At 46.6% G+C, this 27,373-nt stretch overlaps 1 protein-coding gene across 1 annotated transcript in view; it reads right to left on the minus strand.

Annotated features, from left to right (window-relative positions):
• Positions 1-4,966: 4,966 nt before the first annotated feature.
• The window catches only part of dgcr2 (DiGeorge syndrome critical region gene 2), a 55,399-nt gene continuing 32,992 nt past the window's right edge, over positions 4,967-27,373 (minus strand). Inside the window, exons 8-11 of the mRNA XM_038794274.1 lie at positions 22,586-22,789; positions 18,738-18,890; positions 10,206-10,445; positions 4,967-8,808 (exon numbers count right to left, since the gene is read on the minus strand). Of these exons, the coding sequence (XP_038650202.1) occupies positions 8,594-8,808; positions 10,206-10,445; positions 18,738-18,890; positions 22,586-22,789 (812 nt within the window). The 3' untranslated portion in view covers positions 4,967-8,593. The remainder of the gene's footprint in view (positions 8,809-10,205; positions 10,446-18,737; positions 18,891-22,585; positions 22,790-27,373) is intronic.

The raw sequence follows: 27,373 nt of genomic DNA on the forward strand, positions 1-27,373 counted from the left end.
GTTGGTTAGAGTATTAATCAGAGAATGAGAGAAGCTTGTAGCATGGGCAATGTGATCATGGGTGACTTCAATCTGCACAGACTGGTTAAACCAAGTGAGCATTAATGCTGAGGAAGACAAGTTTTTGGGTTGTGTTAGGGATGGGTTTCTGGAGCAGTTTGTTGAGGAGCCAATTGAGAACAGGCTTTCTAGATCTAGTATTATGATGAAAAAGGGCTAATTAATAACCTAGTTGTAAAAGAACCTTTCGGGATGACTGATCACAATATGAGGGAATGCACGGAAGGTTCACCAGACTGTTTCCTGGGATGGCAGGACTGATGTACGAGAGATTGAATCGGTTAGGAATGTATTCGCTGGAGTTCAGAAGAATATGGGGAGATCTCTTCGAAACCTATAAAATTCTAACAGGACTGAACAGGGTAGATGTAGGAAAGATGTTTCTGATGATGGGTGTGTCCAGAACCAGGGGGGGCACAGTCTGAGGATATGGGGTAGACCATTTAGGACAGAGATGAAGAGAAATTTCTTTACCCAGAGAGTGGGCGGCCTGTGGAATTTGTTACCACAGGAAGTACTGAGTCCAAAACATTGTATTGTTTCAAGAAGCAGTTAGATATAGCAGTTAGGGCGAAGGGGATCAAAGGATATGAGGGAAAGCGAGATTAGGCTATTGAGTTGGATGATCAGTTGGATGAGCAGGTTTGAAGAGCCAAATGGCCTCCTCCTGCTCCTGTTTTTTTTCTATTTTTATGATAGAATTTTACATTATGTTTGAAAGTGAGGAAGTTCAATCTGAAGCTAAGTTGAATAAAGGAAACTATGAAGACATGAGGGACAAATTGGCTCCATGAATTGGGAAAATACATTAAAATGTATTACTGTGCATAGGCAATGGATGGTTTTTAAATAACTATTACACACAGCACTTATACATTCCTTAAGGGTGCATAATCCCGCACAAAAGCCAGTCAGCCCTGGTTGATTAAGTTTTAAAGTTTTTTTTTTTAAAGAGAACCCAATTCTTTTTTTTTCTCCAATTAAAGGATAATTTAGCATGGCAAAAGATGCAGGTGGAAAATGAGGAACAATTTTTTTTAATATACAGTGAATGGCACAGAAGGAAGCCATTTAGCCCACCTCCAAATGAATAAAGGTTAATTGAGTGGGGAATAAGGTAGCAGAGAGAATAATGCTGAAATAAGAACATAAGAAACACAAGAACTAGGAGCAGGAGTAGGCCATCTGGCCCCTCGAGCCTGCTCTGCCATTCAATGAGATCATGGCTGATCTTTTGTGGACTCAGCTCCACTTTCCGGCCCGAACACCATAACCCTTAATCCCTTTATTCTTCAAAAAACTCTCTATCTTAATCTTGAAAACATTTAATGAAGGAGCCTCAACAGCTTCACTGGGCAAGGAATTCCATAGATTCACAACCCTTTGGGTGAAGAAGTTCCTCCTAAACTCAGTCCTAAATCTACTTCCCCTTATTTTGAGGCTATGCCCCCTAGTTCTGCTTTCACCCGCCAGTGGAAACAACCTGCCCGCATCTATCCTATCTATTCCCTTCATAATTTTATATGTTTCTATAAGATGCCCCCTCATCCTTCTAAATTCCAATGAGTACAGTCCCAGTCTACTCAACCTCTCCTCGTAATCCAACCCCTTCAACTCTGGGATTAACCTAGTGAATCTCCTCTGCACATCCTCCAGCGCCAGTACGTCCTTTCTCAGGTAAGGAGACCAAAACTGAACACAATACTCCAGGTGTGACTTCACTACCACCTTATACAATTGCAGCATAACCTCCCTAGTCTTAAACTCCATCCCTCTAGCAATGAAGGACAAAATTCCATTTGCCTTAATCACCTGTTGCACCTGTAAACCAACTTTTTGCGACTCATGCACGAGCACACCCAGGTCTCTCTGCACAGCAGCATGTTTTAATATTTTTTCATTTAAATAATAATCCCTTTTGCTGTTATTCCTACCAAAATGGATAACCTCACATTTGTCAACATGGTATTCCATCTGCCAGACCCTAGCCCATTTCCTTAACTTATCCAAATCCCTCTGCAGACTTCTGGTATCCTCTGCACTTTTTGCTTTACCACTCATCTTAGTGTCATCTGCAAACTTGGACACATTACCCTTGGTCCCCAACTCCAAATCATCTCTGTAAATTGTAAACAATTGTGGGCCCAACACGGATCCCTGAGGGACACCACTAGCTACTGATTGCCAACCAGAGAAACACCCATTAATCCCCACTCTTTGCTTTCTATTAATTAACCAATCCTCTATCCATGCTACTAGTTTACCCTTAATGCCATGCATCTTTATCTTATGCAGCAACCTTTTGTGTGGCACCTTGTCAAAGGCTTTCTGGATATCCAGATATACCACATCCATTGGCTCCCCGTTATCTACCGCTCTGGTAATGTCGTCAAAAAAATCCCACCAAATTAGTTAGGCACGACCTGCCCTTTACAAACCCATGCTGCGTCTGTCCAATGGGACAATTTCCTCGCTATTTCTTCCTTGATGATAGATTCCAGCATCTTCCCTTCTACCGAAGCTCACTGGCCTATAATTACCCGCTTTCTGCCTCCCTCCTTTTTTAAACAGTGGTGTCACGTTTGCTAATTTCCAATCTGCCGGGACCACCCCAGAGTCTAGTGAATTTTGGTAAATTATCACTAGTGCATTTGCAATTTCCCTAGCCATCTCTTTTAGCACTCTGGGATGCATTCCATCAGGGCCGGGAGACTTGTCTACCTTTAGCTTGCCCATCACTATCTCCTTAGTGATAACAATCATCTCAAGTTCCTCACCTGTCATTGCCTCATTTCTATCAGTCACTGGCATGTTATTTGTGTCTTCCACTGTGAAGACTGACCCAAAAAACCTGTTCAGTTCCTCAGCCATTTCATCTCCCATTATTAAATCTCCCTTCTCATCCTCTAAAGGACCAATATTTACCTTAGCCACTTTTTTGTTTTATATTTTTGTAGAAACTTTTAGTATCTGTTTTTATATTCTGAGCAAGTTTACTCTCAATCTATCTTACTCTTCTTTATAGCTTTTTTAGTAGCTTTCTGTTGCCCTCTAAGATTTCCCAGTCCTCTAGTCTCCCACTAATCTTTGCCACTTTGTATGCTTTTTCCTTCAATTTGATACTCTCCCTTACTTCCTTAGATATCCGCGGTTGATTTTTCCTCTTTCTACTGTCCTTCCTTTTTGTTGGTATAAACCTTTGCTGAGCACTGAAAAATCGCTTGGAAGGTTCTCCACTGTTCCTCAACTGTTTCACCATAAAGTCTTTGCTCCCAGTCTACCTTAGCTAGCTCTCCTCTCATCCCATTGTAATCTCCTTTGTTTAAGCACAAAACACTAGTGTTTGATTTTACCTTCTCACCCTCCATCTGTATTTTAATTCCACCATATTGTGATCGCTCCTTCCGAGAGGATCCCTAACTATGAGATCATTAATCAATCCTGTCTCATTACACAGGACCAGATCTAGGACCGCTTGTTCCCTCGTAGGTTCCATTACATACTGTTCTGGGAAACTATCGCGGATACATTCTATAAACTCCTCCTCAAGGCTGCCTTGACCGACCTGGTTAAACCAATCGACATGTAGATTAAAATCCCCCATGATAACTGCTGTACCATTTCTACATGCATCAGTTGTTTCTTCCTGCCCCACCATATTACTACTATTTGGTGGCCTGTAGACTACTCGGTTCAGTGACTTTTTAGCCTTACTCCTCCTGATTTCCACCCAAATGGATTCAACCTTATCCTCCATAGCACCGATGTCATCCCTTACTATTGTCCGGATGTCATCCTTAAATAACAGAGCTACACCACCTCCCTTACCATCCACTCTGTCCTTCCCAATAGTGTGATACCCTCGGATATTTAACTCCCAGTCGTGACCATCCTTTAACCATGTTTCAGTAATGGCCACTAAATCATAGTCATTCACGATGATTTGCGCCATCAACTCATTTACCTTATTCCGAATACTACGAGCATTCAGATAAAGTACAATTATGTTGGCTTTTATACCTGTTTTGAATCTTAACACCTCGATCAGTAACCTCTCCCAAGTTATATTTCCTCTTAACTTTTCTCCTAATTTTCCTTGTCGTTGAACCCATATCTTCATGTAACAACCTGCCATTTATGTTTTTACTTCCTGTTTTATTCCTTTTAGTATTACTGGGCCTATTCGCTGAGCTCCCCTCAGTCACCGTACCTTGTACTGTCGCCCTTTTTGATTTTTGACTATGGCTTCTCTGCCGTACATTTTTCCCCTTACTGCCTTTTGTTTCTGTCCGTTTTACTACCTTCCGACTTCCTGCATTGGTTCCCATCCCCCTGCCAAATACGAGATATGAGATTATTCACTGTGGTAGATATTATAGAAAATAAAAATATTTTTTAATGGTGAGCAAATTTTAAATATTTTTTTAAAATAAATTTAGTGTGCCCAATTCATGTTTCCCAATTAAGGGGCAATTTAGCGTGGCCAATCCACCTAGCTTGCACATCTTTGGGTTGTGGGGGCGAAACCCACGCAAACACGGGGAGAATGTGCAAACTCCACACGGACAGTGACCCAGAGCCGGGATCGAACCTGAGACCTCGGCGCCGTGAGGTTGCAGGGCTAACCCACTGTGACATCGTGCTGCCCCTGCAAATTTTAAATATTGATGTGGAGAGAGATCTGGGTGCTTTCGTAGAATCACAAAGTTAGAATAGCAATCTCTCCCTGGGTGTACAGTATTCCATATAAAAGGCCCGGCATCCCTCAATTAGATTCAAGCCTGTGAATTGATTGCCCAGGGCTTAGTCCAGGAAGGCATGCTGAAATTCCACTCCTGACTTCTTGGTGAATGAGAGCTGAATATAGTAAGAAATACCAATGAAAAAGATCACAACAGTAAGGAAGTTATCTCCATTTTAGAATTTATTTGGCATTTTAATGAATATTATTAACAGCGACATGAAAATTCAAACGTGCTGCCAACAGTGAAAAATGGAAACTCCTGAACACGTACATGGATCTATTAACAGTATCAAATTTAATTTCTACATAATATTTCACCAATTATCAAAATCTTTCCACTGCTACAGTAAGATCAATTACAGACAAACTAAGTACAAACATCTGGTAACTGCAGTATTTGAATAGATTGTGTGCGCGTGCCTCTGCTTGTATGAATTAAGTACCGAAGGAAGAGATTGCCAAACAATAGGAAGGTATTGCATAATTCCTAAACTCTCCATCGGAATTAGATTTTTTCCAAGAAAATAGTTGCAACCAGGTCAACACAAAGTTCAGCACCCACATATTAAGGTCTCAATCGTAGGAATGGTTACAGCACAGAAAGAGGCCATTTGGCCAGACGTGCTCATACTAGCTCACTGAAGGATACGTTTACCTTGTGCAACTCCCCATCATCTTCCTGTGGCCCAGCATTCATCCTTTTCAGGTAATAATCTAATTCCCTCTCAAGATTGTCTGCCTCCAACACTCTCAGGCAGTGTAGCCCAGATCTTAACTGCTCGCTATGTGAAAAATTTCTCAAGTCTCCATTGTTTCTTTTCCAATTAACCTAAACCTCTGCTCTCTTGTTGGCGATCTTTCCCCCAATGGGAAGCTTTTCCCATCTACTCGGTCTAAACCCCTCTTAATTTTGAATACCTCCATTAAATCTTCTCTCAACCTTCTTATTTGAATGAAAACAATCCCAACTTCTCTATTCTATATAACTGAAGTTCCTCATACCTAGCACCATTCTCATGAATCTTTTCAGCACTCTAATGCCTTCACATCTTTCCTAAAGTGTGGTGCCCAGAACCTGACACAGTATTCCAGCTGAGACCAAACTAGTGTTATATACAAGTTTAATATAACCTTGCTACTGTACTCTATGCTCATATTAATAAAGCACAGAATACTATCTGCTTTATTAACTGCTCTCTCCACCTGTCCTTTCACCTTCAATAATTTATGCACATATGTACCCAGGTCCCTCTGTTATTGCATCCCCTTTGAAATTGTACCCTTTATTGTATATTGTCTCTCCACATTCTTTCTACCAAAAAAGTAATCACTTCACACTTCTCTGCAGTAACTTTCATCTGTCACTTGTTGATTCAATAAACTTATGTCCCTTTAAAGTTCTACATTGTTCCCCTCACAGTTCACAATACTTCCCAAGTTTTGTATCAACCACAATCTTTGAAATTGTGCTCTGTGCACCAAGGTCTAGGTCACTAGCATACATCAGGTAAAACAAGAGCCCCTAGGGTACCCCACTACAAACCTTCCTCTCGTCTGAAGAACATCCATAAACCACAATCCTGTTTCCTGTCACTCAACCAATTTCATACCCATGTTGCTAATGTCTTTTATTACATGTGCTTGCTCACAAGTCTGTGTGGCACTCGATCAAGTGCCATGTACACCTCACCAACAGCATTAACCACATCGACCCTGTTACCGCTTCAAAAACCCCAGCTAGTTAAACACTATTTATCCTTGAATCCATGCAGCCTATTAATTTTGTCCTAGAATATCCTTTCTAAAGGCGTTCCCACCACCAAGGTTAAATCGACTGGTCCGCCATTGCTGGGCTTATCCTTACACTCATAAGGGTGTTTGCAATCGCACGACCTGGGTTTAAGAAGGATTGGAAAATTATGACCAGTGCCTCTGCAATTCCCACTCACTTCCCTCGGTCTCCTTGGATGCACCTTACTCGATCCTGGTGTCAAATTTCAAGTACAAACAGCCTATCCGATACCTCATCAATTTTAAGCACTTCAAATGTCTGAACTATCTTCTATTTCACCATGATCTTCACAGCATCATCTTCCTTGGTATGAACAGATACAAAGTATTCAATTAGCACCTCAGCAATGCCCCCTGCCTCTTTGGTCCCAAATAAGTCCCAACCCTCTTTTTCCTACCTTTTCGCTCTTTCTATGCCTTTGGGAGACTTTTGGATTCCTTCTTGCGCTATCTTTTAGGCTCTTTTTTAAAAATTCCCCTCTGAATCTCCCATATTCAGGCTCGGTTGTTTTACTCATCTAACTTCTGCCATAAGCACACTTCATCTTAATCTCGGACTCTTTTGTCGTCCAGGGAACTCTAGATCTGTTTGCCTTCATTTTTCTCCTTAGTGGGATTTTCCCTGCCTGTGCCCAAACTATCTCTGCTTTAAAGGTAGCCCATTGTTCAGTGACTATTTTGTCTGCCAATCTTTGGTTCCAATTCATCTGGGGCAGATTCATTCTTACACAATTGAAGTTGGCTTTTCCCCAGTTAATTATTACTGCTCTGGATTGTTCCTTGCCCTTTTCCATAGCCAACCTAAACCAATGATCACTGTACTCTAAATGTTCCCCAGCATCAACATATAAATAGCAACTGCGTTAATACCAAAGATTAGCATACTGATTAGCAAAAGAGACGATCCATATTGACCATATCAAAATCATTGACCACATCAATATTAACAATCAATACTATTGACTGCATCAGTATCAATGATTAACTTGTTAATCAATATCAACATTACTGGTTAATACCTTGATCAATATTATTGAACTGAAATGAAAATGATATTGAAAATTTCCAGTGCAGAAAAGTGAGCAGGTAATGGTGCACAGAGTAGGGGAATGTGCTCTTGGACTCTATGTTCTTAAATTATGCTGGTTCCACGCCCTCACCATTCGGTCCTCCAGTACTAAACCTGGGTTGGGAGCAGACTGAAGTACACAGGTCCCACTCCTTCTGTGCCCCAATGCTGGGAGCAAAATCTACCACCAGCTTGGTGAACAGATTGCTACTGATACTGTACCAAAACCGTGCACTATTGTATATTATCCCTAATTCAGACCTTCAACCCGTTCTAGTGAGCGCCAAAATTTCCAATACCCAATGAGATCCTGCAAACTGCCCTTCCCCGCTGCCCCAACCTATCTGGAGGGGCAGTAACGGCCCCAGCCTGCGTCCACCCATAAACCCCCCCCACCCCACCATCCCCATAACAAAACCCTCAAGCAGCTTGCACAACGCAGGTATACCCTTCATCCTAGTGCACAGCCCATTCCCATCATTCTTGTATCCCAGTTGACAGCACAAAATGGTGCCTGCGCTTTTGTTTGCCTAGAAATATCACTCGGCTCTTTCCATCCATTCCTGGCCTGAAAACTCTGGTTATGGGAGAGCTTTGATTTGCCAATATATATTCAGCATGCAGAACCACCTCAAGTCTTTTACAGCCTCTTAATTCCAAACCCTGCTTTCAGATGTATATATTTTTAAAAACACAAAAACCAGCCACCCATTAGCTTCTTAAAAGTCCTATTGTACCTGTCTCCAGGGAAATGTGCTGCATTCCACCATCAATATATACAAAAAAGATCAATTCGCTCATTGAAACAGGAAATTTGACTGCTGAAAACCAGAACTAAAGCCTTTTTTAGTCACCTGATTAGTGTCCGTCTGTACAGCACTGTGCAAACATCTGCTCTTCTTCCAAAAAACAATGGTAAACCCATCCATTTATACAACAGTATTTATTGAGGAATGACTGCTTAGTGCTCCACTCTCTGAGCCGGTGTCATGTGGCACTAGCAACGTATAGCTGTCAGCTGAATCTTCCAGCTCCTCTGTGACGCTTGGTAGAGTAAAGTTTGCAGCATCTGCTTGTTCTCCAACAGCATCTTCTGCCATGGGTAGCTGGCCACTTGGCTCTATCACCTGCCCATGATTGCTATCTAAAAGTTTAAAAAAAAACTTTCACTTTATTTTCTGCATTGCACGAAAATAATGCTCCTACTAGAAATAGCAGACTTCCAGTTGCTGAAGATTGCTTGTGCACATAGCTCTCTCATTCCATGATGGATGATCAAATTAGGGTCTTTTGGCAGATCTGCTTGACACCAACAAACCCCAACACAAAGCTGGGAATATATCCTGGAGGCAGCACCCAAGGACAGAAGATACAGGCCAAAGGTTCCGGTGAAGATCTGCCCTCAGATCTGACAAAATAAGACAGTATCTGGCCAAAGTAGACTGGAAACAGCTTCTTGTGGGAAAATCTACAGCAGAGCCAACATATTCCCTTTAGGGTCAAATGTAGGAGCCACAAGCCTTGAGAACTCAGGATGTCTAGGAATATGTCTAAGACTGGGTAAGAAAGTAAAGAGAGGCTTTTAGTGGGTACAAAGGGAGTAAATCAGTGGAGACCTTAGTGGAGAATAGAAACTGCAGGAGGGAACTTAAGAGAGCAATATGGTGAGCAAAGAGGGGGCATGAAAAAGCACTAGCGGTGAAGCTGGAGGACATTGGTAGGGTGTTAAACAAGTACTTCACATCTTTCTTCACTCGGGAGGAGGGGGCTGCAGATACAGAATTTGAGGTCAGGAACTGAGGGGTTCTTTTTTTTAAATAAATTTAAAGTACCCAATTAACTTTTCCCAATTAAGGGGCAATTTAGTATGGACAATCACGGAAAGAAATTTACCAAGATGTTGTCTGGGATGGAGCATTTGAGCTATTAGGAGACGCTGGATAAGCTTGGGTTGTTTTCTTTCAAACAGAGAATCTGAGGGGGGAGACCTGATTGAGGGTATAATGTTATGAGGGGTATGGATAGGGTGGATAGGAAACAGCTGTTCCCCTTAGTTGAAGGGTCGCTAACGAGGGGACATAATTTTAAAGTGAGAGGCAGCAATTTTAGAGGGGATTTGAGGAAAACCTTTTTCACAGAGGGTGGTAAGAGACTGGAATGCACGGCTTGCGAGATGGGCAACCTCACAACCATTAAAAAGTACGTGGATGAGCACTTGAAATGGCATAACATTCAAGGCTATGGGCCAATTGCTGAAAAGTGGGATTAGTGTAGATTCTCCCCCCCCCCCCCCCCCCCCTCTCCAGGGGAAAGCAGCCAATGGTCAACTGGGACTATAGCGACTTTACTCACTTGCTCCCCCCCCGCCACTCTCGCTCTCCTTACCCCCACTCTCGCTCCCCTTACGCTCTAGGGGACATCCAATCTAATTGCACTCTGCATCTCACTCCCTATACTCTCAGCCCATCCCTGTGGAGGGGTCTCATTAACCTCTTTTTACAGATCTTTAAACTGGTTTAGAACAGATGAGGTTGGACATACCATGGCTAACACAAAGCATGTTGTCTGGGTTGATGGACGCTTCATATGGAGGTGGTGGGTCATCAGGATGTTGTATGTCTGGGTATTTGTATGCTGTATATGGAGGTGGGGGGTCATGGAAGTGGAATGCTCCTCCCTCACCATCATCAGAAAGATGTAAAGGAGTTAAACCTGACCCAAGGCTATCTGGGCCATAATCGAAGCCTGGCATTCCACTTCGGGCAAGATTAAAATGATGCACTGTGAAAATAAAAACAGAAAGTTAATTCCAAGCATGTTAGCGACAACCCACAGGTAGAAATAGTCTGGTCAGTGATAGAGAGCATTAGAAGATGAATTGGAGAGCTGATAACATGCGGAATATCTAACAGAACACAAACCTTTAATAAAAATAGGAGCTGATTGAAATACTCAGGTCATGCAGAACCTGATTGGGAGAAACAGTTCAGAAACTTTCTACTTCACTCTGCTTCATGCTTTTTTCTTTCATCTTAGAGTCAGATATGTTTTAGGAGACAGCTCTGTCTCTCTCCTATCATACAGATTAGAGATGTTTAGCTCAGAGTTGGGAATGCTGAATTCATTCAACCTTGCTCGGCACAGGAAATACAAAACGAGAAAATCACACCCACTCCACTGGGTTCTTTCCAGAACATTTGGAATTTTGGAACATCACAACCAATGTATTCATTATCTCTGCAGCCATTTCTTTGAAGACGCTAGGTTGAAAGCCATCAGACCAGGGGACTGTCAAATATTAGTTCTAATAGTTTTCCCAGTAGCTCTTCCGTAGTGACTGAGATTGCTTGAGTTTCTCCCTCCCATTTACCTCGATTTACAAGTATTCTTGGTATGTTTTTGGTATCTTTTACATTGAAGACACCCAAAATACCTGTTCAACACTTCCACGTTTTCCATTATTAATTCCCCATTCTCTAATGGACCAATTGATACAGTAGTTATCATTGCTGCTTCACAGCACCATGGGCCCAGTTTTGATTCCAGCCTTAGGTGACTGTGTGGAGTTTGCACATTCTCCCCGTATATGCATAAGTTTCCTCTTGAGTGTTCTGATTTACTCCCACAGTCCAATGTTGTGCAGGTTAGGTGGATTGGTGCGTAATAAATGTGTAGGGTTACAGGGAAAGGGTTGGGGAGTGGGACTAGGTAGTGCGCTCTTTCGGAGGCTCAATGCAAATTCAATGGGTTGAGTGGCTTTCTTTTGCACTGTAGGGATTCTACAGATTCTTAATATTTATAAAAACAGATGGTAAGAGTTTCTACATTTCTAACTACCTTCCTTTCATTATTTTTAGCATTCATTGCTGGTGTTTAAAAATCTGTACAATCTTCTGCCAACTAATAATTGTTGCAGTATTGCAAACATTTTCTTTCAATTTGATACCTGCATCCTTCCCAGAGAGTATTTATTTTGTTCTGATCCTAGGCCAGAACTCCAAGTTCTTGGTATGACCTAGTTAGGGACCGAGAATGTTTAAAGTAGATATAGTTTGAGATTCAAGACACTTCCTACTAGAATAAAGTCACAAGATTCCAAGGGTTTTGAATAAAAACAAATAAACTTTACACGGTCAGAAAGATGAAACAATTTACATTATCCATCTTATTCCTGCAACATTTTGGATATGAGGTTTGTAAGACTTTACAGGGAAACTGTGGGTGAACACACCATAAATGATAGATGGAACTGTCATGGGAGTGTTCCATTAAGAAAGGTTTTTGTCTTATCATATGGCTTCAGTGATGTCATTATGTGGGTGGAGCTGGGCTGTGGCTTGTGAACTGTTTTTGGTTTCACTTTCAGATTTTACTGCTGTGGACTCAGACAGAGAACAGAAGTGTTTTGGTCTGTGTCTCTCTATTTTAATTTTAAATATCTGTTCCAATAAAAATCACCTTGGTGGTGGCTTTAGATATAGTTTGCTTTCCGGAAGTGTTTAAACCTGCTGGCGAGACGGGGTCAGAATCTCAGGGAAAGGCAGTCTTATTGAAGTGAGAATGCAGAATCCTGGGCCACGCCTTTGAAAAGGGGGTTTTGGGATTTTGTTTTTGAATTGGAACAGTTAAGGGGGAATTCATTAAGTGTTCTACATAGATTACTGTAGCTGTGGGGTATCTTTATGTTTGAAATTGATAAAAAATCTTGCTGTTCAGTTTTATATAAATGTTAACTAAGTTCTTAGAATAAAGCTTATTTTGATTAGTGTCTAGGAAGACTGTTGAATCACACCTTAAGTGAAGGCTCTTGTGCTCATCCTAGCCAAATTCAAAATAAAGTTATAGGTCAGGTGAACTCCATAATATACTTTAGAGTGTCTAAACCCTGGCCCATAGCAGAACTAAGACACCCATGAATTTCTCAACAACCCACCCCGACGTCAACCAATTTCACTAAATCATTGTCTCTTACACAAGGGATTTCCATCCTCACCGTCGAAGATCTCGCCTTGGAATTCTCTATTCAAGCCGCACCAACTCAGATGGCATCAATGGCACCTTGCAAAATTTCAATCTTACCACCTGAGATTCTGTCCCTTTGGATTCCACTCTGGTTGATGTGAGAGAAATTGTGCAGTGAATGAGATAGGTGGAGTCAGAAGCACAGACACATTGCTGGAGAGGTTTGAATGGGTAACATTGTGTGGTTTGGGGATGAGTATTTTAAATTCTTGAGAAAGCCTTGCTCCAAGAAAAGCTCATAGCAGTGATTTCATTCTTCATTTCAGTTCCCTTTCTCCACTTATTTCTGAAGTTGTTGCCTTCTGTTTGTCCTTAACCTCTTTGTTGCTCTGTAAACTCTCTGATTCATACTCATGGCTATCCCGAGCTTTGCCATAACCATTGGCCTCTCCACTCCCATGCTCTTAATCACTGACCAGGCTATTTCCACTTCCAACCACTTTCTGCTATTCCTTATCACTCAGCCATTCTTCACCCTACAAGGTCTCTGCTTCACTGTCCAGCTCAGCACGATATCAATTGCTTGCTTGTCTATTAAGATAAGCCAGGAGCTTATCTCCCTATCCCAGCATTTCAGCAATGATTCATTCTGCACTTCTACCTCATTCTCATCCGCAAGCTACACCTTGGACACATAAAGACAACTTACATATCCAAACTGACAACACCCAGTTTGTCGCCTCCATCACCTTTCTCACACCCTCCACTGCCTCTGGTGTCAAACTGCTTGTGCAACATCTAGTCCTGGCTGAGCCACAATTTCTTTCAGTTAAAACCTGAGAAGTTCAAATACATTGTGGACTGTGTCGGGAACAAATTTCTGCCCCTGCTGACTTTATTTCTGTCTTCAGTTTAATCAAGCTCATCACAATCAGAGTGCCTTTATGGTCTGCTTGGGAGTGGAGTTTGAACCATGATCTGAATCAGAGTGAAGAGTGCGGCCCATTGAGCTGCTCACAGAGATAATAATAATAATCTTTATTACTGTCACAAGTAGGCTTACATTAACATGGCAAAGAATTTACTGTGAAAATCCCCTAATCGCCACACTCCGGCGCCTGTTCGGGTACACAGAGGAAGAATTCAGAATGTCCAATTCACCTAACAAGCATGTCTTTTGGAACTAGTGGGAGGAAACCGGGTCCAAAGATGTGCGGGTTAGGTGGATTGGCCATGATAAATTGCCCTCAGTGTCCAAAATTGCCCTTAGTGTTGGTTGAGTGGGGTTACTGGGTTATGGGGATAGGGTGGTGTGGGCTTGGGTAGGGTGCTCTTTCCAAGAGCCAGTGCAGACTCGATGGGCCGAATGGCCTCCTTCTGCACTGTAAATTCTATGATTCAAAGGGCCGGTGAGAAGGCAGAAGTGGCGGTAAGGGGCAGGAACAGCGAGCAGACGGACCAGCGGACGCATAAAGCGAGGCGGAGGCCCCGGCAAAACAAGGGAGGGTGCGACCGACAACCCGAACAGAGGAGCATGAACGGGCAGCAAAGCCCCCCATTACACCGGGGGAGAGATGGCAGACATTCCTTAAAAAAGAACTGGCCGCCATAGGGAGGCGATCGAAATGGAACTCCAGGTGGTGATGAAAGAGGTGGGGAAGGAGGCGGTGACGGAAGCAATGGCTGCCCTCCAGTGCACGATAGACGGCCCGGGAAAGAAGGTAGAAGCCCAAGAAAAGACGATGCTTGACCTGGAAAGGTTGGCAACCGACCAGAGTGATAGGAGCGTGGCTCTGGAGACCGAGGTGAAGAGGTTGATGTCGGTCCAAGGGAACCGGAGGGGAAAGGTAAAGGACCAGGATAACAGGTCCAGGCGACAGAACGTCCGTATTGTGGGTCTGCCAGAGAGGGTGGAGGGAAGGGACCCAACTGCCTACATCGCCCACATGCTGGGCAACTTCGTCAGGAGTAACAGCTTCCCAAACCCCCCAGAACTCGACAGGGCACACAGGTCGCTCCGGCCAAAACCCAAGACTGGGAAGCAGCCGAGTGCGATCATTGTGAAGCTGCACACGTACCAGGAGCGGGAAAAGATCCTGAGGTGGGCCTGACAGATTAAATTGTGCTAGTGGGAAGGTCACAGAATAAGAGTCTATCAGGACATTGGGGCAGACCTCATGAAAAAAAGGGCCGAGTTTAGTACGGTGAATTTGTCACTATACAAGAGCGGGGTGAGATTCGGCATGCTGTTCCTGGCCAGATCTGGGTAAGTTATAAAGGAAAAGAATATTACTTTGGCACCCCACCGTAGGCCAAGGGGTTTGTGAAAACCAGCAGTCTAGAGAGGGAACCGATGCAGCAACAGTGAGGGCAGTGGGGAAAATGATGTAATGTGGAGGACGAAACAGAACCAAGATCTGTTGTATGGACTCTGTGTTTGCGCAGGACTGTGTTGCCTCTTTCTCTAAAGTAGGAGGACAGAGAGGGAGAAGCGGGGAGAGGGGAAACAGGTGAGGGGGCGAGGAAGGGAACGGAGACGGGCAGATAGGACAAAGACAGGGTGAGACCAGCCCAGTGAGGGGAGCCACCGTACTAGCAGGGAGGACTAGCACGGGTTGACAAGCAGTAAAGAGGGCCGTGGCGCACCTCTCAGGGGAGAGGGAGCGAATACGGGGGGGGGGGGGGGGGGGGGGGGGGGGGGGGGGCTCACAGAACAGAAAAGAGCAGAAGGGTAGGAAAGGGTTGGCAGCAAGACAGACACAGGCCTCAGCAGGCATGGAGCAGGCCGAGGAATCAAGATGGTGCCGCAAGCAGTCACTTTAGAGGAAGAGATCAGAAACCCCCCCCCACCAGGATAGTCAACAGGAACGCAAGGGGACTTAACAGACAAGTGAAAAGTTCCAGAGTCTTCGCCCACCTGAGAAGCCTGAAGGCAGACATAGCTTACCTGCAGGAAACACACCCGAGGGAGAACAGATCACTGGTAAGAAAGGGCTGGGTGGGACAGACGTATCATTCATGCTATGGGACGAGGGCTAGAGGAAGGCCATACTGATCAGCAAGAGGACAAAATTTACTGAGACTAGGACGGTTACGGGCCCGGGGTGGGCGGTACGTAATGGTCAGCGGTGTCCTGGAAGGGGCACCGGTAGTACTGGCAAATGTGTACGCTCCCAACTGGGACAACACAGACTATAAGAAAAGACCATGGCGGAAATCCCCGACACTGACGTGCACCAACTAATTATGGGGCAACTTTAACTGCATACAGGACTCGCTAACCGACCGATCAAACCCCAGGACAGGGGAAAAAAAACAGACATGGCTAAAGAACTGGGAGCATTTATGTAGCAGATGGGAGCGGTGGACCACTAGAGGTTCTTGCACCCGGGGGAAAAATAATTCTTGTTTTTTTCACAAGTGCACAAGGTATATATCCATATCGCCTTCTTTGCAGTAGGGAAATCAGTGCTTCCAGGAATTATAGGAGCGGAGTACTCAGTCATAGTCATCTCCGACCACGCTCCGCACTACATGGATGCGAGATTGGTGACGGGCTCTGCTCACCGCCCCACATGGAGACTGGACACTGACTTCCTGGCCGACAAGGCCTTCTGCCAAAAAACAATTGCAGGCCATAGGCGACTACGTGACTAACAACCGGAGCGGCGAGGTCTCACCCTCTACTTTCAGGGAGGCACTGAAGGCTGTGACCCAAGGGGAAATAATAGCCTACAAAGCGTGTAGAGATAGGGAAGAGAGGGGGACCAGGCAATAGCTGATCAACTCCATCTTGGAGGTAGACAGAAAATATTCCGAGGCTCCGACTGCAGAGCTGCTGGCAGAGGAAAAAACTACAAATGGACTTTAACCAGCTATCCACTTGGAAAGCAGTGTACCAACCGCCAGACATGGGAGACCTTTTACGAACACGGATAAAAGGCTGGCCGCCTATTGGCTCACCAGCTGAGAAAGCAGACAGCCATGAGGGAAATAACGCAGGTAAAGGGTGACAGAGGCAGACTGGTAGCGGAACCAAAAGAGGTCAACCAAGCATTTGAGACCTTCTACCAAGGACTGTACACCTCCGAATCGCCCGATGGGGGCGCAGAGATTAAACAGTTCCTCGACATACTGGAAATGCCGGTTGTGGGGGCGGACAGATGGGGGAGCTGGAAGCACCAATAGATCTGGGAGAAATCATGGAGAGCATCAGCTCCATGCAGGTGGGGAAGGCGCCGGGACCTGATGGGTTCCCAGCGGACTTCCACAAAACATTTCTTAGAATTTACAGTGTAGAAGGAGGCCATTCGGCCCATCGAGTCTGCACTAGCCCTTGGAAAGAGCACCCTACCTAAAGCCCACACCTCTACCCTATCCCCGTAACCCCACCTAACCTTTTTTGGACACTAAGAGCAATTTAGCATAGCCAATCCACCTAACCTGCACATCGGAGTGGGTACAGATGGAGGAGGTCTCCTGTAAGGGAACGTTCCTGCGGGCCCTGGCCATGGCAGCACTCCCATCCTCTTCCTCGAAATACACATCGAACCCAGTGGTACTGGCCGCACTGAAAACATGGGGCCAGCTAAGACAACATCTCGGGCTGACCGGGATGTCCCCAATGGCCCCCATCTGCAGTAACCACAGATTCCCGCCAGCCACGTTACACACAACGTTTTAAAAAATGGAGACAGGACGGGGGAACACTGACAGTTAGGGACTTCTACATAGCGCACAGACTAGCGACGCTGAGCGAACTGACAGGAATGGGATTTGCCGACAGGACAGGAAATGAGACACAAAGAAAACATTTCCTCCGCAAAGAGGCAATAGGATAACCCAGGGCCCCGGAGACCACACTCTTAGAGGACTTGATGACCATAGACAGTAAGGAGGGGGACTTTTTGGCAAAATATACAGACAGCTACTGGACAGAGCCCGAACATCACTGGACGAGACCAGACGGAAATGGGAGGACGAACTGAGGACAGAAGTGGGGTGGGGGCTCTGGAGCGAAGCACTGAGCAGCGACAACTGTACCTCTGCACAAGGCTCAGCCTCCTGCAGTTCAAAGTGGTGCACAGAGCACCCCTGACCAGAACCTGAATGAGCAGGTTCTTCCCAGAGAATGAGGATAAATGTGATCAGTGCCAGAGGGGCCCGGCCAAACACACCCACATGTTCTGGCTTGATCCAAACTTGCTGGGTTCTGGACAGCCTTCTCCGAGGCAATGTCCAAGGATGTGGGGGTGAGGGTGGTCATGCCCAAATGTGGCAATCTTCAGGGTATCGGAGCAGCCAGAGCCACACATGGGAAAGAGGGCCGACGCCCTAGCTTTCGCTTCCCTAATCGCATGCCAGAGAATCCTGCTCGGCTGGCGATCAGCAGCACCACCCACGGCTGTAGACTGGCTCGCTGAGCTTTCGGAATTTCTCCAGCTGGAGAAAATAAAATACGCCATCTGAGGGTCGGAGGGAAGATTTCCTAAATGCATGGGGGCAATTTGTCAGTCTGTTCGAAAACCTGTTTGAGGCCAGCAACAACCATTAGAGAGAGAACTTGAAGGAGTAGAGGGAAAAAGAAAGACAAGGAGCAAAGCCAGGGACGCACAACCCAGGGGGCAGAGAGTCTGAGACGAGCCATGAGGGACAACACGGGAGGAGGGGAGGAGGAGGGGAGGAGGAGGGGAGGAGGAGGGGAGGAGGGGAGGAGGAGGGGAGGAGGAGGGGAGGAGGGGGGGACCCCCCCCCCCCCCCCCCCCCCCACTCATTCATCCAAAAAAAAGGGGACACCCCTCCCGTATCGACGAAGGAAGATAGCAAGGGGGTGGGAGGAAGGAGACGGGGAGGAGTTAGGGAATGGGGAGCGGGGGGGGGGGAACATGCCGAACTAGACGGCAGCAATCTATAAATAAAGTAAGACAAAAGCATTTTTGCGTTACACTCTACAATAAATAAACATGAACGTCAATGTACATAATGTCAAAAATTGCAGTAATTTAAAAAAAAAAATACATTTTTAAAAATCATTATCAATGTGCATCTGAAGACACTAACAATGCAAACAATATAACACGAGGGGTACAATATTGACAATATAATACATACAGTTGCCCCCGATGAGAGACTCTATTCTCTCTCTGCGTCGCTGTCGTAATCGGTGAACCATGAAAAGCAGCAGTGAGAGGATGAGGAAGGAGGAGATACAACTTACGATCAAACGCATTCCACTCGCCATCGAGTCAAAAATACTGCTGCCATCTGTGGGCACAAGTGTTACAGGACAGTTATACTCCACAGATGATTCACAGAGATACAGTCACGCACACTCAACAATTATGACAAAAGAAAGCACTGAATGTGCCACAAAACAGACATATTTAGAGAGTTCACCATGAGAGTTCAAACGTAGCAGGGCACAGCCAGCCGCCGGCCCACAGCGGGGCACATCAAGCCACCGGCCCACAGCAGGGTACAGCCAGCCGCCGATCCGCAGCAGGGCACAGCCAGCCGCCGGCCCACAGCAGGGCACAGCCAGCCGCCGGCCCACAGCAGGGCACAGCCAGCCGCCGGCCCACAGCAGGGCACAGCCAGCCGCCGGCCCACAGCAGGGCACATCTAGCCGCCGGCCCACAGCAGGGCACATCCAGCCGCCGGCCCACAGCAGGGCACATCCAGCCGCCGGCCCACAGCAGGGCACAGCCAGCCGCCGGCCCACAGCAGGGCACAGCCAGCCGCCGGCCCACAGCAGGGCACAGCCAGCCGCCGGCCCACAGCAGAGCACATCCAGCCGCCGGCCCACAGCAGGGCACATCCAGCCGCCGGCCCACAGCAGGGCACAGTCAGCCGCCAGCCCACAGCAGGGCACAGCCAGCCGCCGGCCCACAGCAGGGCACAGCCAGCCGTGGCCCACAGCAGGGCACAACCAGCTGCCGGCCCACAGCACGACACAGCCAGCTGCCAACCCGCAGCAGGGCACAGTCAGCCGCCGATCCGCAGCAGGGCACAGCCAGCCGCCGGCCCACAGCGGGGCACATCAAGCCACCGGCCCACAGCAGGGTACAGCCAGCCGCCGATCCGCAGCAGGGCACAGCCAGCCGCCGGCCCACAGCAGGGCACAGCCAGCCGCCGACCCACAGCACGGCACAGCCAGCCGCCGGCCCACAGCAGGGCACAGCCAGCCGCCGGCCCACAGCAGGGCACATCCAGCCGCCGGCCCACAGCAGGGCACATCCAGCCGCCGGCCCACAGCAGGGCACAGCCAGCCGCCGGCCCACGGCAGGGCACAGCCAGCCGCCGGCCCACAGCAGGGCACATCCAGCCGCCGGCCCACAGCACGACACAGCCAGCCGCCGGCCCACAGCAGGGCACAGCCAGCCGCCGGCCCACAGCAGGGCACATCCAGCCGCCGGCCCACAGCAGGGCACAGCCAGCCGCCGGCCCACAGCAGGGCACATCCAGCCGCCGGCCCACAGCAGGGCACAGCCAGCTGCCAACCCGCAGCAGGGCACAGTCAGCCGCCAATCCGCAGCAGGGCACAGCCAGCCGCCGACCCACAACAGGGCACAGCCAGCCGCTGGCCCACAGCAGGACACAGCCAGCCGCTGGCCCACAGCAAGACACAGCCAGCCGCCGGCCCGCAGCAGGGCACAGCCAGCCGCCGGCCCACAGCAATACACAGCCAGCCGCTGGCCCACAGCAATACACAGCCAGCCGCTGGCCCACAGCAGGGCACAAAAACAGTAAGATAAATAGTATAAAAATAGAGATATGGCAGTACAGTTCAGTTCCATGGAACACATACCTTGTTCCATGTGGGAATTCTAGGACACATCTAGCATCCTGAACAAACACATGTGCAGAAAGAGATGCCAGTTGGTATTCAGAGCCTTGAGTAGCAGATGGTGTCACTGTGACATACCCACAAGAATAACAGTTTCGTGGATAGATGTGGTCACTCCACAACTTAAGGTTGTGCAAGGAGAAGGGAAAAATCGGTCACTGTTTGAAGGTCAAGAATGAACAGGCATACAGGAGTCCCCCCGAGTGTATTATACTTTCCAACCAATATTCAACTCTGAATACTGGTGAAAGCAATGGTTCCGCTGGGAAGTGCAGTCAGAGCCAAGTCCATGGCACCACAGCTGCCTCAGCTTCACAAGGGGTCAGAAGGAAGATTGGAGAAGCAATAGTGATATAGCTTTCGATAGTTAGGGGAACAGACAAACATTTCTATGGCTGCAGACATGAAGCTAGGATGATAAGCAGGGCAGCACGGTAGCATTGTGGATAGCACAATTGCTTCACAGCTCCAGGGTCTCAGGTTCGATTCCGGCATGGGTCACTGTCTGTGCGGAGTCTGCACATCCTCCCCGTGTGTGCGTGGGTTTCTTCCGGGTGCTCCGGTTTCCTCCCACAGTCTAAAGATGTGCAGGTTAGGTGGATTGGCCATGCTAAATTGCCCTTAGTGTCCAAAATTGCCCTTAGTGTTGGGTGGGGTTACTGGGTTATGGGGATAGGGTTGACCTTGGTTAGGGTGCTCTTTCCAAGAGCCAGTGCAGACTCGATGGGCCGAATGGCCTCCTTCTGCACTGTAAATTCTATGATTCTATGATGTGCTGATTCCCTGGTATCAAGAGTTTCCGGGCATTCTGAGGGGGTTGAAGGAGGATGGGGTTCTGGTCTATATTGGCACCACTGACATAGGTAGAAAGAAGAGATGCAGACAGCGTTTTGGGAGATGAGGAGAGATTAAAGAGCACAACCTCAAATGAGTAATCTGGATTTCTTCCAGTACCAATACTATTCAGTAGTAGAACAGGAGATGAGAGCAGATCAATATGTGGCTGGAGGTAATATCAGAAGGAAAACAAGGTGTACAGAGAAAGCTACCCAGAGTCACAGATACAATACATTTGAGATCAGTTTTGCATGAATTGCCCTTGAGCACATCTGCTGCATCCAGTTTAGAAGTAGATTCTGGCACTTGACGAATCGAGTCTGGGAATTCACACCCAAAGAATATGGTGCTTCTCACCTCACTCTCTCCTTCCTTTCCAACAAACTTCAGGCTTTTAATGCCAGTTAGTGTTCCCCTGCTACACTTCATAAGAATCATAGAATCACGTGCAGAAGGACGCCACTCGGCCCATCAAGTCTGCACCAACCCTCTGAAAGAGTAACCAACCTATACCTGTAACGCTATAACCTATCCCTATAACCTCACCTAACCTTTTGGACACTAAGGGGCAATTTATCATGGCCAATCCACCTAACCTACACATCTTAGGACTGTGGAAGGAAACCGGAGCACCCGGAGGAAACTCACGCAGACATGGGGAAACCGTACAAACTCCACCTAGTCACCCAAGGCTGGAATTGAACCTGGGTCCCTGGCCCTGAAGCAGCAGTGTTAACCACAGTGCCGCTCTTAAAACAATGTGGGTTTCTGTTAATTTGTTTACTTTTATCGGGCCATCTTCACTGGTCAACCCAGCATTTGTCGCCCATCCCTAATTATCCTTGAACTGAGTAACATACTGGACAGAGTCAACCAAATTGTGGTTTGTCTGGTGTCACAGGTAGGGTAGGCCAGACCAGGCAAGGATGACAGATTTTCTTAGTGTTAGTTCCATGGCCATCATTGCTGAGACTAGCTTTTATAGTCCAGATTTATTAATTTAATGTAAATTCGACCAGTTGCCATGGCAGGATTTGAGCCTATGACCCATTAGCCTGGGTCTCAGGGATACAAGTGCAATGACATAACCACTATGCCACCACCTCCCCCTACAACTTTACCATCTGTCATGATGAGATTTGAACAGGGCCCCAGAACATTAAACAGGATTACTAGTCCAGTGACAATACCACAATGCCACTGCACGCCCCTTACATGAGGACCCTGCATTCACTCAATCAAGCCTATATTTTTAAACAACGTTGCCCTGCTTTACCTGGGTCGAGGCAGGTGAATTTGCAGCATTCCTTCGGGTCTTTCTCATAATGTTGACAGCCTTGGGGCCGCTCACACAAAGCTGCCACACACATTTCAGGCTCACCATTGTGACAGGTGCAGCTCAAACATGGGTCATTGCCCTTTGGAGTAAAGTATCTCCCCTCATCCACCACGTTATCTTTTATATCCACACAGGTTTGACCTAGGAAACAAACAGTTGCAGACTCTCATAAGGCTATAAAACCCTGTCAGATAAACAGCACTGTCACATTGTCTGCAGTTCTTCTCACACACAAAAATTACAAGAGCCATGTAACAGGTTTGGTGGAAAGGCACTGTGCTCAGGTATCATTCTATAACTTTAATTGTCCAAACATTGAGCTCTCAGACCACGGAGAACTAGCCTCCATCGGTCAATTATGGGGTCACAATATAGAAATATGTAACAGCAGTGGTGCATGTTTAAAAAAGAAAATGATAAAAAGCCTTAATGTTCCGTTAACACAAAATCACAAGTCAAAGGTTAGGTGGGGTTATTGGGATGAGTGGGCCTAGGTAGGGTTGGTGCAGACTTGGGCTGAATGGCCTCTTTCTGCATTGTAGTGATTCTAAATAAAACACATGGTACACTATTTATTTTGATGCTAAGTCTATCCATTGGGTCCACAGTTGTCACGGGAAGTGCACAATTTCTCCATTTTCCAAATTCATGTCTGCGAAGCCCCAGACTTTCAATTCTTTTGCTAAATTGCAATTTTGTTTGAACTTTGGTAACCTTTCTAATCCTTGCAATGTCAACTGTAATCACATCCTGATAACTTGTATTCAAAACCCTTCTGATGATGGAGATTCAATCATCGCTATGACTGAGTCAAATCCAGAATGTTTAACTGCCCTGATTTTCTCCTTTTCAAATGGCTATCAACTCCAGAAATTTTTCCCCTATCTTACCAACCAACACCATTGTACAATTGTTCCTGATAGGTTCAGTTGAAATTTGCATGTTGCGTATGGCACTGGTTTGTAGCAATTCACACACTAGCTCCCTCTTGCACTGTCCACCCTGGACATCAGATCCTTTATCTCAGAAGGCAGCACACCTTCTAATTTACAAAGAATTCTAATGAAATACCCAATACCACAACTGGCTCTCTTTCTCTTTTTCCACATTGCTGACAAGCTGCTGAATTTCCTCAGTGCAAGACTGAGACTTGACAGAGGCCAGAGAACATTTGGATGCCCCCAACTACCCAGATGACCCACTCTGCAGTTGCCTCTTCAGTATTACTGCAAATTCCTTCTGGGGGCTTCTGCCTATATTGGGATAGCTGTCCCACAGGCTAGTCAAGCAACAGCCTGACTTAGTCATGCTCAGGGAATCATATATTACAGATACCACCATCACCATTCCTGGCTATGTCCTGTCCCACCAGTAGTCCAGGTCCAGCAGAGGAGGTGACGCAGTGGCAAACAATGGCAAGGAGATGCCCTGGGAGTCCTTGAACTCTGGACCCCATGAAGTCTCATGGCATCAGGGCTCATGGACAAGGAAGCCTACTGCTGATTACCATGTACTGCCTCCCCGCCGTCCCTCAGCCGATGATCAGCACTCCCACATGTAGAACACCACTTAGAGAAAACAGAGCATGGCAAAGGCAAAGAATGGGGGACTTCAATAGAAGGAGGGAACTGAAGAAAGGGATTAGGAGAGCTCAGAGAGGGCATGAAAAATCTTTGGCGGGTAGGATCAAGGAAAGCCTTTTACACATATGTAAGAAATATGAGAATGACTAGAGCGAGGGTAGGTCCGATCAAGGACAGTAGTGGGAGATTGTGTATCGAGTCTGAAGAGATACGAGAGGTCTTGAACGAGTACTTTTCTTCAGTATTTACGAATGAGAGGGGCCATATTGTTGGAGAGCAGTGTGAAACAGACTGGTAAGCTCAGGGAGATACTTGTTAGGAAGAAAGATGTGTTGGGCATTTTGAAAAACTTTAGGATACCCTGGGCCTAACGGGATATATCCAAGGATTCTATGGGAAGCAAGAGATGAAATTGCAGAGCCGTTGGCAATGATCTTTTCGTCCTCACTGTCAACAGGGGTGGTACCAGGGGATTGGAGAGTGGCGAATGTCGTGCCCCTGTTCAAGAAAGGGAATAGGGATAACCCTGGGAATTACAGGCCAGTTAGTCTTACTTCAGTAGTAGGCAAAGTAACGGAAAGGGTACTGAGGGATAGGATTTCTGAGCATCTGGAAAGACACTGCTTGATTAGTGATAGTCAGCACGGATTTCTGAGGGGTAGTTCTTGCCTCACAAGTCTTATTGAATTCTTTGAGGAGGTAACCAAGCACGTGGATGAAGGTAAAGCAGTGGATGTAGTGTACATGGATTCTAGTAAGGTATTTGATAAGGTTCTCCATGGTATGCTTATGCAGAAAGTAAGGAGGCATGAGATAGTGGGGAATTTGGCCAGTTGGATAACGAACTGGCTAACCGATAGAAGTCAGAGAGTGGTGGTGGATGGCAAATACTCAGTCTGGAGCCCAGTTATCAGTGGCGTACCACAGGGATCAGTTCTGGGTCCTCCACTGTTTGTGATTTTCATTAATGACTTGGATGAGGGCGTTGAAGGATGGGTTAGTAAATTTGCAGACAATACAAAGATTGGAGGAGTTGCGGATAGTGAGGAGGGCTGTTGTCAGCTGCAAAGAGACATAGATAGGATGCAGAGCTGGGATGAGAAGTGGCAGATGGAGTTTAACCCTGAAAAGTGTGAGGTTGTACATTTTGGAAGGACAAATATGAATGCGGAATATATGGTTAACGGTAGGATTCCTGGCAATGTGGAGGAGCAGAGAGATCTTGGGGTCTATGTTCATAGATCTTTGAAAGTTGCCACTCAAGTGGATAGAGCTGTGAAGAAGGCCTATGGTGTGCCAGTGTTCATTAGCAGAGGGATTGAATTTAAGAGCCGTGAGGTGATGATGCAGCTGTACAAAACCTTGGTACGGCCACATTTGGAGTACTCTGTGCAGTTCTGGTCACCTCATTTTAGGAAGCTTTGGAAAAGGTGCAAATGAGATTTACCAGGATGTTGCCTGGAATGGAGATTAGGTCTTACGAGGAAAGGTTGAGGGTGCTAGGCCTTTTTTCATTAGAATGGAGAAGGATGAGGGGAGACTTGATAGAGGTTTATAAGATGATCAGAGGAATAGATAGAGTAGACAGTCAGACGCTTTCCCCCCCCCGGGTAGAACAAACCATTACAAGGGGACATAAATGTAAGGTGAATGGTGGAAGATATTGGGGGGGGGGGGGGGGGGAAAGAGAGAGAGAGAGAGCGAGAGAGAATGAGAGAGAGAGAGAGAGAGAGAGAGAGAGAGAGAGAGAGAGAGAGAGAGAGAGAGAGAGAGAGAGAGAGAGAGAGAGAGAGAGAGAGAGAGTGAGAGAGAGTGAGAGAGAGAGAGAGTGAGAGAGAGTGAGAGAGAGAGAGAGAGAGAGAGAGAGTGAGAGTGAGAGTGAGAGTGATCAGAGGTAGGTTCTTTACCCAGAGAGTAGTGGGGGAATGGAATGCACTGACTGTGGAAGTAGCTGAGTCAGAAACATTAGGGACCATCAAGTGGCTACTGGATAGATACATGGATTACGGTAGAATGATGGGTGTAGATTAATTTGTTCTTAATCTAGGACAAAAGTTCAGCACAACAACGTGAGCCAAAGGGCATGTTCTGTGCTGTATTTTCTATGTTCTATCACCAATGGTGGCGCCTCAGGAGCACCGCCACTGATTGAGCGGGATGCAACTGCATCTGCGGATGCGGAGGGAACCAACAAGCGGGATAAACCTCCGTGACCTCATCCTCACCAACCTGCCTGCCAGAAATGCATTTTCCATGACTTTATTGGTAGAAGTGACTACTGCACAGTCCTTGTGGAGATAAAGTCCCGTCTTCACATTGAGGATTCCCTCCATCGGGGTGTTGTCTGGCACCACCATCGTGCTAAATGGGATAGATTTTGCACAGACTCAGCACCTCAAGACTGGGCACCCATGATGCACTGTGGGCCATCAGCAGCAGCAGAATTGTACTTGGCCACAATCTGCAACCTCATGGCTGCGTATATCCCGCACTCTACCATCAGCACCAAGCCAGGGAATAAACCCTGGTTCAATGAACAGTGTAGGAGGGCATACCAGGAGCAGCGCCAGGCATACCTAAAAATGAGGTGACACCCTGGTGAAGCTAAAACACAGGACTACTTGCATGCCAAACAGCATAAGCAACAGAGCTAAGCAATCACACAACCAATGGGTCAGATCTAAGCTCCGCAGCCCTGCCACATCCAACCGTGAATGGTCAATGACAATTAATCAACATTGGAGGAGGAGGCGCCACAGATATCTCCATCCTCAATGGTGGAGGAGCCCTGCACTTCAGGGCAAAAGACAAGGCTGAAGCATTTACTACAATCTTCAGCCAGGAAGTTCCAAGTGGATGATCCATTTTGGTTTCCTCCAGAGGTCCCCAGCATTCAGATGCCAGTATTCAGCCAATATCATTCACTTTATGGGGCATAAAGAAATGGCTGAAGGCACTGGATACAGCAAAGATTATGGTCCCTGACAATATTCTGGCAATAGAACCGGAGGTTTGTGCTCCAGAACTTGATGTGCCCCTAGCCAAGCTGTTTCAGAACAGCTGCAACACTGGCACCAACCCAACAATGTGGAAAATTGCCCAGGTATGTCCTGTACACAAAATGTAGGACTAATCAAACACG

Source organism: Scyliorhinus canicula, chromosome 1 (genome assembly GCF_902713615.1).
Source record: "Scyliorhinus canicula chromosome 1, sScyCan1.1, whole genome shotgun sequence".
NCBI classification, from domain to species: Eukaryota; Metazoa; Chordata; class Chondrichthyes; order Carcharhiniformes; family Scyliorhinidae; genus Scyliorhinus; species Scyliorhinus canicula.